This window comes from Trachurus japonicus, chromosome 20, assembly GCF_045865225.1.
Source record: "Trachurus japonicus isolate A0001 chromosome 20, Traja_1.0".
Lineage (NCBI taxonomy): Eukaryota > Metazoa > Chordata > Actinopteri > Carangiformes > Carangidae > Trachurus > Trachurus japonicus.
Genome location: NC_140926.1, coordinates 7,236,231 through 7,254,408, shown reverse-complemented (window position 1 = coordinate 7,254,408; position 18,178 = coordinate 7,236,231). Strand labels below are relative to the sequence as shown.

Below are 18,178 nucleotides of genomic sequence, written 5' to 3'. Positions count from 1 at the left end.
CCCTCATCTGTACTGTACCTGTTCACTTTGAACATTCTGGTCAAGGCGCTGACTGCAGCACCTCGATGAAGATGAAAGACCTGAAAGTACCTTTTGCTTAGCCCCGATCCCATACCGTACTTCTGTAGATTAACATAAACACTCAGGATATATAGCTCTAGGACTCAATTTGTCCTATTTTTTTTTTTTTTTTTTTTACAGAAGATTGTCAAAACCTTTGCTAATCCCAACTTTACATAATGGGCTGCTTTTTAATCGCATTTGTCAGGGAAGTGAGACGATCATCATCATCATCTGTCACATTTCTCTCCACTTCTGCCAATGTGAGCCCTTTCAAAACAAGTCGAGGAGTGGTAATCCATATAGCTTCTGATCATATGTTCACACACAAACAAACACAAACACACACACAAAAGCAGGGTCTAATAAAACCCACACACCCTCTCTCTCTCTCTGCCTGTGCCTGGAGGCTGCCAGCCAGTGGAAGGTAAATTGAACAACAGCTCAGGTGAAGCGATGTGATGGAGCAGACTATGGTTGTGGACATAGGATTAAACACCGTGTTCATTTTGTGCTCAACACGGATATTGACTTTGTGTTGTCCTACAGTCGGTTCATCGCCTCCTCTCTCCACACACCGTTGACATGGCGACTGGCAGCTTTTTTTTTTTGAGTCTTACAGTGACCGTGCAGTAGCGGCGGGGGCTGAATCTCCGTCACCTTTTTAAAGTGCATCCGGTTTAAATTACTTAATTCACCAGACGCCCCCATTCATATTCATTAGACACATTCTTGTGGTTAAAAGACTCCTTGATGACACCGGGAACGCCATCACCCTTCACTCTGTGTCTTCTATTGTTGGACTGGTAACATTTAATCAATAAATGGAAATGCCTATTATTCTAACACTCATCCATCTAAGGTGGAAAAAAACAAAACAATAGCTTGTCAGGTATGTGTGTGTGTGTGTGTGTGTGTGCGTGTATGTGTGTCGCAGAGGTCCTAGAGGGCAAGACATTTTTCTTCTTTAGAGCCACTGACATGATAATGGTTTATCATCTCTGTCTCATATTAACCACTTTGATCAGTCAAGTCGTCAAAGATTCAACCGATTTATTGGTTTTTATTCTGTTTGTAAAACAAAAGCAGCTTTTTTTTCTTTCTTTTCTTTTTTTTTAACAGTTTATAAAGAAATAAATTCATCAAATTGATAACGAGATCAGTCAGATAGGAAGCAGAAGCATCCTGTGGTTACAGTTCCTTAAAGCAAAGAGGTTTAATATTAAAACAAATGCCTTTTAACATTTTTTTAACATACAAAACAATAATTCAGTTCAGCTAAAACAACTCTGAAAGAAACTACAGATAACCACCTGCTGCAACTGTCGGCACGTTGACATGATGTAATATGAAACAGATATGAAAGCGTGACTCAGTACTAGATAACTGTTTATGACTTGGACCAAACACATTCACACCTGTAAAGTTATTTCTGCAGGTTGTGACAAACAGAGGCGACAGACAAGACAAGACAGTAGTTCCTGCTACAGTATCTGTCTCCAGGCCATGAGGACACACAAACTCACACATAAACACACACACACACACACACACACACGTGGGGAAACAATATCATTGTCATATTGTAATAATCATTAGTTTTAGCCCTTATATAGAGAGATAGTAAAGATGTTGCTGTTACACTCTACTGGCTGCACCTCAAGCTTCTGTCCACCGCTTCCAACGCCACTAATTGAGTCATTTCAGAGGCCAGAAGAGATAATATCACATATTACAATGAATGTGTGTGTGTGTGTTGCTCTGTGGCAGTTTTCCTGTTTTATTTGCACGTGCATGTAGTTGGCACGACACACACACACAGTCCTGACGGTGGTTTCACACTGAGCAACAGCCGACGGTGAAACGGTGAAATTCACCAACAACAACCTGGATTTTTCTTTTTTTTTGTGGAGCGAGCCTCGTGCAAAATACACGCTTCTTACTAAGTCACGTTTTGTTTGAGGTGCAGTCGACCTGTGGTGAGTCGATGACATCACAACACACGAGTGCTTATTGTGTGACACAGACAGAGGGATGGATGTGCAAACATCTGGTTAAGATGTGTGGATAAGTCATTTTCTTTTTCTTCTTCTTTATGATAATCAACATTTTTTAAAAAAAACCGATGCCTTCACTATAGAACTGCAACTAATGATTTTAATTATTACTCATTATTTTCTATCACTATTATCAATATGAGGAGCCTGAGGTGATGAGGCCTTAAAATTGTGTCTTTTGTCTGATCAGAAGCTTTGAAACGATGTATTGATTTGTGAAATAGTCAATGATTCATTTTCTTATGATTAGGGATGGGTATTGATAAGAATTTAGCGATTCCGATTCCATTATCGATATTGCTTATCGATTCGATTCCTTATCGATTCTCTTATCGATTCTCATTGGGTGAGGGAATAAAAGAGAAATGGGTTTGTTTGCATTAATGCAGTGGTTCCCAACCTTTTTTGGCCCCTTTTGACATCACAAATTTCTGGTGACCCTCATTCAAGATGAGCAAGCTCAGATATTTGTATATGCTGCATTTTATTTTATCTTGATTTATTCAAGAAAGTGAATATATCAAGAATATAGTTGTTTAAGATTGTGAAAAATAATTAGTTTATTTATTTATTTATTTATTTTTAATCAATTACTAGACATTTAAGGCGATCCCATTTGAATTCCAGGCGACCCCACATGGGGTCCCAACCCCAAGGTTGAAAACACTGCATTAATGGCTCTGACATTAAAAAAGTTGACAGGACCGACCTGCCTGGACAGGTTAACACTAGACCACTGTGGCTGTGGGGCAGCTGTGCTCACAGGAGGAATTTAACAATGTTTCCATTACATAGTTTTTATGCATCTGTATCTTCTCACTAGTTATTGTTTTCATAACGTTCGTTTTTATGCAGAGCGAGTGAGCGAGCGAAAGAGAGAGAGCGCGCCAGAGAAAAGACACAGGGCGCAGCTACCGTTTCACCTGGCTACGAGCAAAACCTGAAAGGAAGTGATTAGAATGAAGAGAGAAAAACAGAAAGAATAGACATGTAGCCTGTTCAGGAGACGTTGTCCTGTCCTCACGACGTGAGGGAGGGAGGACCGGAGGGTGGCTCTGGCTCACAGGTTAGTGATGAAGAAACGTCACTGTCAGCTGCATCTGTCAGCAGCTGCTCCACGCAGACACGCCACTAACTTTATTTTGTGAGAACAAACGGTGACATGTGGATATAAACACTAAGCATCCTCATTTATAATGAAGATTGATTTTAACGGAACGTTACGTAACGTCATTAATCAATTAATGCGCGAGTTTCTGAACCAAACGGAATCGATAAGGGAATCGTTAAAGCAGACACGCACACGATTCCAAGAATTGATCCAAGTTGGAACCGGTTCCGAAGAGGAACTGGTTTTCGATTCCCATCCCTACTTATGATCCATGAAATTGATTCACTCACTACTATTATTATTTAGCTTTATGTTGTGTCTGAGTTCCCTGATTAGGAGATATGATACAATACACATCACTGACATGACACTAACATGTTAGGATCTGTTTTTGTTTTTTTTTCCTTTTTATCCATTTTTACTTGTGTTTTAGTTTAGTTGTCTTGTTTTATTTCTGTTTGCTGGAGTTCAGGCATTTTAGACTATAGATATACGTTTACTTTCTGTATACAAGCCTCAAAAGTAATTGTTATGTAACCAAACATTTGTATACCTGTGATGTTTGATATTCAAAAAAAATCCCAAGTAAGTATTGATCATAAAACAGTGAGTTCTTCAGTTTTGTTCTTTTCTTTTACAGGTCAGGTCAGGTCTCCCCGTCTCTTTGTCCAGACTTCCTGCAGCATCCGGAGCGCCATGTTCAGGTGCTGCCGCTGCAGAGAGGAGCAGCGTTTTCAGGCTGGAGTGAGCAACACCTGCTACTTGGCCCCTCTCACTCTCTCTCTCTCTCTCTCTGGCTCTGGCCAGTGGGACTTGATTAATCATACCGCGACAGCCTCTCCACCAAGATACCAAATTTAATTATGAAAGCGATAAATAACCTTTTTCTAGGACTGTATAGATCATCTGCTGCTCAGGAGCCACAACTGGTGAATTATCTTCCCGCGGGGAGCATCCCATCTTTGGGAGTGTGGTGATAGATTACCAACACGAGGCTTCTAAGGCTGAAATATTTATTTACACCCGTAGTAAAATGCTCTCATTATTAATGCTCTGCATCTTCACGTGGAATTATGACCATTCTGATTTTATACCCCCCGTTTCTTTTTTTTTAACAAGTAAACAAGAACTGGGTGCTTGATGGTGTTTTGCTAAACTTCTGAAAAGCAGTAAACATATTTGTTTATATATACTATAATAAAATGATGTCAGTCTGAGAAGATGCATTTACTCGCCGTTGTGGCTATAAACAAATTAACATTTGATTTATATTAACAATTTCTTTTCAGTTACCATCTGTGGTTTTGGAAATTATGATGCAGAGCATTGGCAATATTTACCCACACACACACACACACACACACATAAACACACACTTCTATTGCTGTTAAGGGAATTGAAATTATTTCTAGGAGTTGTTTAACTTTCTTAACATACTCCATATGTTATTTGTTGTTTTATCACACACTTCTTCTCCTTTTTTAAACCTTTTCTGCCTCTTTCTTGGCTCAAGTTATTCAAGAGTGACAATGGCTTTCTGTGGTGTGCATACACAGATCGTTCCTGGCAGTCTGAAGGTTATAAACAGCAATAGAGGCAGAGTGAATTTACTCTGGATACTTGAGAGCGTCAAGATGCATCAGTGAGGATCACAAGTGAAGGGAGGACAGGGAGGAGAAGGAGGAAACGGGGGGAGAAAAAAAAAATCAAATAAATTCAGAGGCAGGCTGGCAGGCATTATGTCCATTTGTCACCTTGCGGCGCGCGCAGAATAAAAGGCCTGTATGAATGGAGTCTATTATGGGATGAGAGAGCTGCTAAGCTGCTTGCCACTGTTGATTTCTTGCAGCAGTCGATAAATTGAGCAAGGCCTAAGCAGGGCCGTGCATGTTCCGTTAAACAGCGAGCGCCGCTTGCCGTGTCGCACTTTTCAACCAACGCCTGAGCGGTTTCCCATGATTGCTATTCTCTGTATTGATTTGAACTATTCATGTGCTCGCCATGCAGAAAATACAGAAGAGATAGATGCTGTCTTTTTGGGGAGACATAATGGTCCTAATAACACCTCTGGCGCTACAGTCCTGCACATTAAACCAACATTAGCACTGAGGGCTGTGCTGGACATTGAATTCCTGTTCTGCAGACATTTATAGATCCACACTGAGCTTCACTGAGGCCTCATATTGACATAACACCGTCCGGGCTTTATATCTGCTTCATTTAAACGCTTCAACTTGAGACTATCACATCACATCACATTATGGAAATGCTGCTTGATTACCCAATCATTACACTTGGGTAAGAGCTAAACAACAGTCTCAAAGTATAATGAGAACATCAGTGTTTGAAGGCTGCATGTGCGCTGTGTGGTGCAGTTTGTAATCAAACATGATGGGATTTATGAGCTTTTGTTTACGGACCTCACAGTTCACTGAGAAAACATGTCCTCCACATCTAATTCATTATCCAGCTAAATCTACATAAAACATAAAAAAATGCATCAGATATGAACTGTACAGTATACTTGTTATATACTCAGTCACTCACTACAATAAATGTCAGCTCAAGGTCGCTATACCGGCTTTTACAGGTGCTTTCAATCACACATCATGAGCTTCACAGGAAAAGGCTGCTGAACAGACCTTGAGTTGTTTTCCAACCCCCCTCGGCATGAACAGGTCCACATCTGCATATGGTCGGGCTCATTTCACAACTGAATTGGAAACATCAGGGTTCGACATACAGTAACCCATGGCCCGCTGGCCCGGGGCCAGTAAAAGTACATGCAGGGCAAGGTGATTGGCCGGTCACTGGCCCGTCCGGCCGTACGACGAAATGCAACGTGATTCGCTAGAATGCACTTGGGAAAATCGAAAAGCTTCATGTGATCAGCTGTTTATTTTTTATCCGCTAAATTTCTCACGGCACCAGCTCATGAGTCGGTGTTTTTCTGTTTTGTTTTTTTCCCTTTTTTATGCATTTACCACCACCACCTCATTGTAATGTGAACAATTTAACCAATTTCAGTAAATAAAACATAGCTATTTTCACTTTTTGGTGACTGGGCCAGTGAAAATACACAAGGGGCCAGTAAAACTTGAATCTACTGGCCAAACGGGCCAGTAAGAAAATTTGTTGTTGTTGGACACTGAACATATATGATCAATATTAAGTCTTTTAGTGTTAGGTGTTTCACACCTCTCCTACAAACTGTTTGAAGTTGAAGCTCAATATTCTCAGTCTCAGTCAAACAAACCTCTGATTTCTGATTGAATATATAAATCAGTCTTCCAAATAACAGCCTTTATTGTATAATTTGTTGATTATATTATGACTATGAATAATTTGTATGTCTGATGAAGTCAGTTATCAACATTGTTCACAGCAGGTGTTTACATACTTAACCAGCATTATAATATTGCATAGACAATAAGTAGTAGCCGTTGGGACCGAATCAAACATCAGATGTTTACTAAATTATTTCACAGAAATGTACAAAAAAGCTGAGCGTCAACTTGATTTATCACTCCTGTTCAGTTGAATATTCCACATTAAACCAAATATTTAAAAAAGGTACTAGCTTGTAAATTAATTCATTACACTCAACTCAATAAACTAGAAAAATGAAACTTCCAGTCTGCCTGACAGCTGGAAGTATAGTATCTAATAATACTGCTGCTGTATACGGGCCAGATTCAGGCCGAGGGACCAGAGTCTGCACCAGAATCATTTTGATTTGTGGGATATTAACAGTAGAAAGACACTTAGCAAAACCAAATAAAAGTTTAAGAAGGCACTGTAAGAAAAAAAAACCTTGGTAATGATTACAGTTTTTATGTAAAATATTAAAATTTCAGCATTGCAGATCTTCTGTTTCAGTTTGCCAAGCAGCCTGAACTCCAAAAGCAAAGTGTCAGTACAGGGTTAAGTTATTTCATCTCCAGACTACATAATGAGACCACAAGCCATATTAGTTGTTTACCCTAATTAACTTCCATGTAATGCTCGAGACTGGCCTCACAAAAAACAAACACACACACACTCAGTCGGTCCTTTAGTTCAAGCACTTAAACGAGACCTACTTATTGTATAATAAGCTTAAGAGCTGAGGTAACAACAGCCCTTTTATTCTAGACCCTTCTTAAAGAGCACATTGTTAATTTGGGGCATTAATGACTGTAATCTGAGCCAGAACAGTTCATCATGAAATGACTGTTGTCGATTATTCAACTTCAGCTGTTTTATATGTGATGAATCCTTCAGGTCACTGGGTTCAGTGTGAGGATTTGCTGCTTTTTTGTGTTTTATGTGATGATGAACAATAGGCTTTATGCACAGCCCCACTACTTCCTGAACTTAAACAGGCTCCTTTACTTCCTGTCTTACATTATAAAGCCTATTCGATCGCAATTTCCAGTGATTCTATTTTTTTATTTTTTTATTAAGATTCAAGATTCAAGATTCAAAGAGTTTATTGCCATGTCAACAAGTAAAATCAAGTTGATAGGAATGTGTCTTGGTTTTTGCTCTCACAGAAAAACAATACAGTACTCCCACCACATACTACACCACAATAAATAATACATACAATGCCGTACAATGCATGTACGGGGAGGACAATACCCAGCAGCGTCACATTCAACATAAGTGCCGGTGCGAGGAGAAAGTGCAAGTGATCAGTGCATATTCAAATGTATGATGGCTTGGAGGTAGGTGCTGTCTCTAAAACGAGATGTTAGCAGGTCTATCTGTGCAAGTCTTTGCTCTTTTGATTTGTCAGAATAATAAAGCCCAGTATAAACCGGCTGATTTCTACATGAACACCCTAGAACCTCTTTTTTTAATGTCGGCTCGTTGCTGAAGTCGAGTTTTAAACAGAAACAACTGGACCAAAGTTCCTCCAACTTTTCTTCTCTTCCATCAAATCTAAAAAACAAGAGGATGTGAAGGATCCTCATTACAAAGCAGCAGAAACAAACTGTTTTCTGTCTCCTCCAGATGACACGTGACCTTTAGCCAGATGCCTACTCTGTAACTCAGAAATACCTGTGCATATAAACTTGCATTAATGTGCAGAATGTGCATCGTCCGATCTATTTCTGTGTATTAAATAAATCTACTCTGGCCTGGTTTAGTCACACATAAGGTGGTTTATTAAGAGTGGGGTGTGAAAACAGAATTTGCCTGTGCAGTAGCCGTCCTCTCATTACGCTTGTGCTCTTAAGATATATACATCACAGAGATAGAACTGTGCCATAAGTGGCACAACAACGTTTCTCCTACAGGATCCATCAAGTGTCCTGTCCCCTAATTACCAATCTGTGATCTTTCCTCCATATTTCTCCCTCCCACTAGACTGTGTACCTCTTCCTCATTATTCACCCTCAATTATGTGAAGAGTTTGTCCTGCACTGCTTAATTACTTCATCGAGGAAGATGATAAGTTAATTTTGTGATTAACCCTGCGAACCTGAGCAGACAGGAATATCATGAGGTGATTATCATCTTAGTTTGTGCTCCCTCTCTGACATTGGGACACTTATTTGCGATGGGTGAGTGAATGTCAGAGATTTTCAAGCTGTCACATTTAAACACAGCAATTTCTAAAAGCAAAAACATGTTGTAATGTTTATTCATTAGTCACTTAAGCCAGATAAGTAGGTGGACTCGACAATAAATAGCAAACCATTAAATCAGAGCCTCTCTCTCCGTGGCAGAGAAATGAATTCTCCTCAGGGCCTTGGCAGCATTGTCATGTTAAAAAAAAAAAAAAAAAAGATGGCAGGAAACAAGCTGCAGGTACGGTTTAATTAGTGCTCAGGCTTGCTGTTGGCTTCCCTTCATTTCTCCCTCTCTCCACTGTACCATCTTCTCTGATTACTGGCATTACAACAAATTTGCAGTTGATAATCAGCCTCAGATTCCTGCTAAATTTCTCATTACGCTGCTGGAGATGTCACTTGGGCTTTGAGTTTGCATTAATAGGGTTTAATCTGCAAGTGTTTGTGTGAAAAAGAGAGTGTGTGTATGTGTGTGTGTGTGTGTGAGTGTGGATGCGCGTCCATGCAAACACAGCGCCTCATACACATTGCACATGTCAGGTACAATCTTGTAAGGATTCCCAGGAGGCCACTTGTTTAACAATTACCCTTCATCCTTCATTATTTCATATTGGTGGAGAATGATTACATGCAACCCTTCCAGCACAGAGCTCGTCAATTTCAGCAACAAGAAAAGTGCTCATTAAAGACACCCAACCAAAACTTTGTAACTCTGCTCCACTGCCACACTACGGCAGCACATGGGTTCTGACTGTGGAAGCATCTGAATCTAATAAACACTAGTGCTGAAGTCTACTTTATAGTTGAAAAATCAACTTTAGCAAATTTTCACTGGCAAATTTGGGCGCTAAAATTCAGAGATTTAAACTTCCATTATGTATTTGAGGGACATTTATTCCTTTTTTATCATCAATTAATCAGCTTTAGAGAACAGTGAAAATGCCACATTAGGATTTCTCACACTGATTTGACTTCTTAATTAAACAGTCCAGGCTAGAGCTTTTTAATTAATGTGTTTAGTAATCATGACATTAAGATATGAAGTTGCATACTTAGCCAATGATCTTGGTGGTTTTATTGTAGATAGTGACACCAGTTAGCAAAGTATGCTAACAATTGCCATTTACATTGGAGTAAATAGAGAAATAGTTTAGTCTGTTTTTTGTTTTGTTTTTTCATTTGACTGGGCTGATCGGATTTGATATGGCATAGATGGTTTCACAGTAAAATATTTTGAATGCTTTGAATTCACAGTTCAATGCATTCAGTCTTTATGCATTCAGTGATAAATATTGTTTTGTCTCGGCATAAAAGTGAAATAAAAAGATGATCTGATGTTCTGACACAAACACTAACCTAAATATTAAAAACCTAAACAAAATGTGAAACTGCACCCATTAACTTTTTTGGTTCTTGATTAAACTGCGAAGCGCCACGCTGTGCTCTGCAGAAGTTGACTTGTAATCAACTTCCAATCATTAATGGCCCCGTTATCTGCACCTGGCTCCTGAATAAACAGAAATCTCATGCCCCACCCCCCACCCATCCCTCAATCACTTCAAAGTTATCACACTGAGTGGCACTTCCAGCATCATCAGTGATACAACCGGGGCTGATTCTGGGACCCGAGAGGCTGAAAACTCCCTCAGAAGAAATAAAAGCTCGATCATTTTTGCTCCGGGCTGCACGTTGCCGTTCTTTGAATCGTACTGTTCAATCATAATTGGGCCAGAAACCCTGTTTTGTGCGCTGATTGATTTGTGTCATGCGAGAGCAAGAAACTCAGACAGACCTATCATCATTCATTTGTGTTGGTTTCTGTTTATATGGGCCACTCGCTATTGTTGATTACTATATCGCAGGATCTTTAATTAGCAGCTTTTGTGTGGAAGACAAATGAAAAACAAAAGCAGAGTGAAGTGCAGATCAGAATGAGAAAACGCTTGATGAATATACAGTTTAATTATAGTGTTAAATATAAAATGAAAGGTAACATTTATGAACAAATTAGTCTAAAGGTCACTTTTGTTTGAAAGTGTTCAGCTCATTATTTATTTATTTATTTATCTCTATCCTGTCTGTTGCTGTCTGCTGTGTTGTTTGTACCAATGCAGGAACCTCAGACATCAGTGAAAACAAGCTAATGCTATTTGAGAGCCAATGTGGCTTCAGGCTCCTCCACTGGACCACTTCACCAAACCGCAACTGAAAATGTAAACCTCAAGCCAGTCTAAAAACAAGTTTGGAAAAAGCTCTCAGTTTCAAAAAGGAGTCAAAGCCAGGACTCCTAGATAAGAGACAGTTAACATATTCATATACAAACTCCTCCTTAAAGGGATAGTTCACCCAAAATTCAAATTTCACTTATTATCTACTCACCCTCATGTCGACTAAGGGCTGAGAGAATTTTCAGAGTCCTCCGTGCCTTCTCTGAGTTACGGGGGGGTCCGCGCAGCAGTATTTGTCCATATAATGTTTGTGAATGGTGCTCACTTTTCTTCGTCCAAAAAGACACACCAAAAAACATCCAAATACCTCCATAGTGCTCGTCTGTAATGTCCCTCTTGTATTGAAGCCCCAACATGAGAAATTGTTCCGAAAAAAATTTAATAAGTATATGTTTTAAGCTTGTTTGTAGCGGAAGCTCCCAGTGTCTCAGTTCACTGCTCTTCCTGTGTCAGTGCAAATCTCACGTCTCACGACCAGCGGAACAATTTCTCATGTTGGGGCTTCAATACAAGAGGGACATTACAGACGAGCAGTATGGAGGTATTTGGATGTTTTTTGGTGTGTCTTTTTGGACAAAGAAAAGTGAGCGCCATTCACAACCATTATATGGACAAATACTGCTGCGCGGACCCCCCCCCCCCCGTAACTCAGAGAAGGCACGGTGGACTCCCAGCCCTTAGTCGACATGAGGGTGAGTAGATAATGAGTGAAATTAGAATTTTGGGTGAACTATCCCTTTAACATTTTAGCAAGACATAGTGACACATCGTTGATGTGGCCCCGGGCCCTCGGGTGTTTTGGGATTCTCCACATCAGCTACCTGTCCCAGCCCTGGGTTGATCAGACATGACTCAACTGACCAGAGATCAGCCTCTTGAACGGCTCATTAGCTGATGATCCTGTCTGACCAGACTGTGTTAATTGCAGTGAAAACCAGTCACCATCATCATGCACGCCTACAGTAGCACAACTGTAATTAGAGATTGAAACAGTCATTTGGAGAGTTGTTTGTGGTTTAGTCCAGTTCTGCAGTCTGGTGGAAAGAAGTGTTTTTTCTCTAAATGCAGAAATCCTGGTGCAGACGACTGTTAAGTGAAGAAACTGTGTCAACTGAGCCAGTTTTAGAATCAAGACAGTAAATAATCATTGTTTTCAGCTGTTTGTTAACACAAACATGATTTTCACAACACTATAAATACAGTAGTCTGTATTTCAATTATAATTTTAAGATGCTTGTAAAACATCATTTCTTAGGTAATAATCTTTAGCGTTTTAATGAGTTTTACTGACTGAAATAAACCTTCAACAGCTGATAAACCCGGCTCATGTCTATGGACTGTTGATGATCAGCTCTGAAATGCAAATCTAGAGTGCACTACAGCCAAAAAGTATAGATACTCAGATATTAGAGATCTGACGGTTTGCTTGAAGGTCTGTGGTCAAATGCTCGGCCTGAATTATTGTTCCAGTCGTCCCCTGCCACAAAGCATCAAGACACGCTGCTTCCCTGAGTCTCGCTCCCCGGGTTCCTCGCCACCACACCTCCTTGCTTGTCATCTGTCCCCATTTGATTCCTGCATCCCTCTCCTGTTCGACATCATTTCAGTCCACCCTGACTCCAGGGGGCAGGATTCACCTCCGACTGAACTCTAAAATCTGACCTGTATCAGATTTAGATTTCTTTTTTTAAAGAAAAGTCGATTTTCGTCGCTTGATCGGGTGAATGTTTTATTTTTCCTGTGCTTTTTAATCCATTTGGGCACTCTCACCCAGACAAACATGAAAACATCATGCAGCCCCCATTGTGTCTAAGTGTACAGACCACATCTGACTGAGGTTGCTGTTTTTTATCCTGTCTATTATATAAACTGATTTGGCCGGAGACCTTCGCCTTGCTGGGAGCCAAACGTGATGTGATGTCGGCTGACACATCGTGACGTTCCTCCCGTTTGCTGACTCCAGGCGCTCTGGTGGAGTCTGGTGCTCCACCTCACAGCCTGCAGTTACCCAAATATCACCTCACAATTTTTTGACAGGAGGGAGAGCAGCATGAGATGAGGAACAAAGAAACATTTGTATTCAAAGATAGAAATGTTACATGATGTCATAAGCATCCACACACACAAAAAAAATGTGTTAGCTCTCACAGGAACAAATACATTTCTGTGTCAGGTTGCACAGATCTGTCACTCATCAAAAAAAAGAGAAAACAGCATCAAAGCTTTGTGGGACACACAGGCTCAACATTTCAACTTGAGAAGAATGATTCAAAATGTCTGAAAACTGTGAAATATCCCCCAAAATATTGAACTCAAAGTCCAAGATCACAGCTCAAGTAAAATGTTATTCTGCGTTCTGAGGTATTAATGCCACATTAATTCATATTTCAAAAAAGTTCAAATCAATATACTCTGCAAAAATAACAATTTATTTCTATTCCTCGCTGACAAATGTACGCAACCATGTGCAAATACAGTAAAGTCCTCAGTGGCTGCATTTTCAACTTATCAAAATGACCTTGCCTGGCATCAAACAGGGTGCTTTACAGATAAGCTATACCACGGAGACTTAAGCAGTGTGAAGTAACGCAAAATTTCTGCCTCCTCGTCTCACACTGTGCTGCTCCCTGGCAGTATGGCGGCCTTAACCAAAGGCAGACATGTATATAAATAAATAAGTTGGTAGGAGATGTGCTCTTGAAGCTGTATTACTGGGCTGACGGCTTAAGCTTAGGGAGAGGGAATGAGAGACAAATTTAGCAGCAGATCTTAGAATAACTAGGTGGGGATAAAGCTTATAAAAAGTGCAAATGGCTGCACTTCTGGACAGTGTGCTTAAGGCCTCGAGATGAAGTGCTGACTGTAATAGTTGCAGTTTTGTGGGTGGGAAAGTTTTAATTAACTAATTTATGCATTTTAAACCTCTAGAAACTTGAAGAGGGATTATTGGAATCTTCAACACCTTTGACTATAAAACACCAAAGTCATTCAGTTTGTAGACAAAAGGAGAGAAAATTAGTTTAGTTCAAAATATCCTGTAAATCATTTTCATTCATTACAATTTTGAATTTAACACACAGTAGGCTATGTCATGCTATGACAACATTCTAACATTATGATGTCATGGATTATGTCATATAACTCATTCATGCAGCTGGTTTTGATCTTTATGACATCATTCTAATAATATGACATCACTGATTGTGATGTCATACACTTTGGTACTGGCCTTGTAAGCTTGATACATGTGTGTGTGTCACAGACAAACTGGCTTTGATCTCTGTGACCTTCAAATACTATGATGTCAGATTATGTCAGACTGATGTCATACTTGTTGTTTATACAGTGGAATTTTCATTTGTGCTCTAGACACGTGGACTTGGAGCACAGACTCTGAATCCACAGCAAATTTTATTCAAATACTGTAAGAATCACATCAGACTTATTCAAACACAGCAGTGACAATTACTAAATATTATGTGAAGCAGAAAAACGCAAATTTACTGGTTGCACATGTGCAAGTAGATGAAAAATTTACTTGCATTGTCTGAAATTTTAGGGAATTTCAAATTTTAGCCCCCATTTAGTGGCAGTCTAGAGTCTTGTCCGAGGGAAAACCAAAGTCTAACCAAAATGGTTGTAATCAGCCTTATCCCCGTGGGGATTGATAGCACAATGCTAAATGATGTTGATAGCTTGCGTGACAAATCAAACAAGGCAGAAGATGTTGCAGTGAACATCAGAAAATCACTGGAAAATATTGTGACCAGTGGTGTGACAAGGAAGTTTTCAATGGACCTCGATGGTAACACATACAGGTTAGCACAGAAGTCAGTAGTCTCTGTGGTGGAAAGCTCAAAAGAAAATCCAACTTGCAGTGATGAAGAGCCGGATGAACTGGACGAAAGCTGCTCAGAATTATCATTTAGCGATGATGAATTGTTTATTCCACTGACTGAAGATGAATACATCCCTGTAAACAATGTGACCATCCCAGAGGAAAATGACCACATCAAGCCAGCGTCCCCAAACGTCAACAGCACAGAAGATCCTGCAGTGGACAGAAAACCACTGGACTCAACTCGGTCAGGGATTTCTATGACCCCCATGACAGAGGATGCTGAGGGAGGGCTCATGCAGAAGTTAGCTCTCTCTATAGAAGAAAGCATGTCAGAAACATCATCTTGCAATGTAGAAACGTCTTGTCCACTCGCTTTAGTCGAAAACATGCTTGCAAACACGTTGACCATCCCAGAGGAAAATGACCGCATCAAGCCAGCGTCCCCAAACGTCAACAGCACAGAAGATCCTGCAGTGGACAGAAAACCACTGGACTCGACTCAGTCAGGGATTTCTCCCACAGCTATGACCGCCATGACAGAGGATGCTGAGGGAGGACTCATGCAGAAGTCAGCTCTCTCTATAGAAGAGAGCATGTCAGAAACATCATCTTGCAATGAGGAATTGTCTTGTCCACTCGCTGAAGTCGAAAACATGCTTGCAAACACGTTGACCATCCCAGAAGAACATGACCACATCGAGCCAGCGTCCCCTGAAGTCAACAGCACAGAAGATCCTGCAGTGGACGTCAGAAAATCACTGGAAAACACGGTGACCAGTGGCGAGATCATGAAGCTTCCAGAAGACCGAGTCGATGAAACAAACACACAGTTAACGGATGGCCAGACATTTCAAATTCCTGTGGTTTCAGACACACATCTTGCCGAATCTGTCACCCCCAAGAAGCTTTCAAAGAGACTACACAATATCCAAATGGGAAATCAAGAAGTGGTTACAAGTGTGTTGACCACACCAGAAGAAAATGACTACATGTTCCCTCACGTCAGCAACAGGTGGACTTCAAGACCTCCTGATACAAGTCAGACAACCATCTTTGATGATTATGATAAGACCTTTCCCTTCCACGAACCTAGTTATCTGACCCATCAAAGGTTTGCTCAGAGGCAAAAGGTTGAGTCACCCATGATTGCTTACTTCAGACCTAATGGCAATTACGTCCTGGAAGAGGCACGGTCAGAGCGAAAGCTAGAGAGAAAGCTAAGCTTCCCTCCTTTACCAAAGGGAACGGCCAATAACGTCATGACTGCTCTTCTCGCAAGGGTCATTACTAAAGGATCACCAGAAGAATCCCCACAGAATAAAAACATCAACGACATTACCGACCGGCTGTCAAAGCTGGCACGGGAAGGGATCAGCCCCAATGGGTCTGTCTCCAAAAATAACATGAACAAGATGAAAACAGTCCAAGAGGCCACATTTAAAGACATTCACAGGGTGTTTAGCTCTCCAGAAGAACTACTGAAGGCTGCAACAGCATCTCATGGCACATCTTTTGATGATGCTCTTTTGAAATCACTCAACATTCATCTGAATGCTGCCAGTCAACCCAAAAAGAAGTCCAAAGTTGCCAGGTTTTTCTCAAGACTGGGGAGAGCTTTCACCATGCCCTTTAGGTGGGGCACCAGGGGCAACAGAGTTGATTAGTCCCACCATCGACCCTTCCCCCTACCACATGAAGCATTCATCTTGATGGAGACCAGTATGAGGTTCTCAACCTGACTTGAAGCACAACATCCTGGAACCTAGAACTGCTTTCTTTCAAGATGCAACTTTTGAGATTGGGTTTTCTCCGGGTGCTCCGGTTTGCCTACTTTATCTTTGATAAAAGACTGAAAAAAAAATTAGTTCGATTTTAGGACTACATCTAAGCTAATCTTGAAGGAAAGCCTCTTTCCTTCTGGTATAGGAGAGAATCCTATACCAGAAGGAAAGAGGCTTTCCTTCAAGATGAATGTTTTGAGATTGGGTTTTCTCCGGGTACTCCGGTTCGCCCACTTGAGAAATATACAGTATATTCAAAAGATTGAAAAAAAAAAAAAATTCCTGGTTCCTTTTAGGGCTTTGACATTGAACTTCAAAAAACAATGGCGGAGCAAAAGGCTGCGAGTGCGACAACCACGGAGGGAGAAGATGAAATATACAGCAGTGTTTCCTCTACATTCATTTAGGAGTGGCGGGCCGCACACCACCGCCGCATGTCTTCCGTCAATTCCTTTTTTTGTTTGGTGGCGTATTGGTGTATTAGGACTGGATAATTATGGCGAAAATCTTCATCACAATTATTTTGGCCAATATTGAACACAATTATTTATTTGATTAGATTGTTTGTTGTTGTTTTTTTGTTTTTGTTTTTTTGGGGGGGGGGTTCTTGATTGTGCCACCAACCTGAACATTTTATGAATCAGGAGCTAATTTTGTGAATTAACTGACATGTGTAGAAAGACTGTCTTTCAGAATAAAATCCCAATAGTCTAGGAAAATGACAAAAAATTATTGTCCTTAAATTATATACGTTTTGAGACTGTTTAGATCCAAAATGGCAAACCATGATTAAAATGCGATTAATTGTCTAACCTTGTGCTGTATATGTACATAGCCTACATTAATCTAGTAAGGCACCAGAGTCGATTTTCCCACTCACTCAACATACTCCACCTGCCCGAAAAAGAAAAGAAAAATGGGAGGTGTGATTGCTCCCTCAGCCTCTGTGACCAGGACATCTGTTCCATGGCAGATACTCTTCCCTGTAGACCTGCACTCTTCCAGAGCTGGGCGTCACCCTCTTCAAACCGCAAACAGAAATGTTTCTTCTCTCCGCTCCTGCATCTCCTCCACTGGAGTCAATACACCGCCGCTCCAGGAGCTATTACCGATATGCTCCGGCCAAGTGTAAAACCTCTATCTGCCACTTATCAGCACACCAACTCTCTCCTCTATGAAAACTTCCCATTATGCCACACCACTTCCCCTCCACTTCCAGCATACATGAAATTGAAGCCATTCCTTCAATTCAGGCCTTCAGAGAGGAGGCTTGATCAGATAGGAAAGTATCACCTGCAGTCGAAGTCACTTTATCAGCAAAAACGGAAATAAAAACACAACTTAATTTACTTTCATCAAGAACACACCACTGTGTCTTAATATGAGCATATTGGAAGGCGGGGGAAATAAGATAAATCATATTTGGGTAATTAAGGCGAATGGCCAGTTACATGTGAATAAAACATCAGACTCAATTGGAACAGGTTTTCTTTGAAACGAAAGTTATGGAGATTCATTAGCTTTTTAAGAAAGCAGAAT

General features: G+C 40.5%; 1 protein-coding gene and 1 long non-coding RNA gene across 3 annotated transcripts in view; one reads left to right on the top strand and one right to left on the bottom strand.

The window, feature by feature from the left end:
- LOC146966315 (uncharacterized) overlaps window positions 1-18,178 on the bottom strand; it is a 96,596-nt gene that overhangs the window by 44,162 nt on the left and 34,256 nt on the right. The gene's annotated exons all lie outside the window — the stretch shown is intronic.
- Window positions 14,344-17,228, top strand: LOC146966316 (uncharacterized). The gene is made up of 2 exons (XM_085763156.1): window positions 14,344-16,722; window positions 16,889-17,228. Exon 1 carries the CDS (start codon window positions 14,651-14,653, stop codon window positions 16,520-16,522), a length of 1,872 nt encoding a protein of 623 aa, XP_085619282.1. The 5' UTR covers window positions 14,344-14,650; the 3' UTR covers window positions 16,523-16,722; window positions 16,889-17,228.

Coding starts and splice junctions, on each gene's coding strand:
- LOC146966316 (XM_085763156.1), top strand. CDS start 14,651: ATGGTTGTAATCAGCCTTATCCCCGTGGGGATTGATAGCACAATGCTA.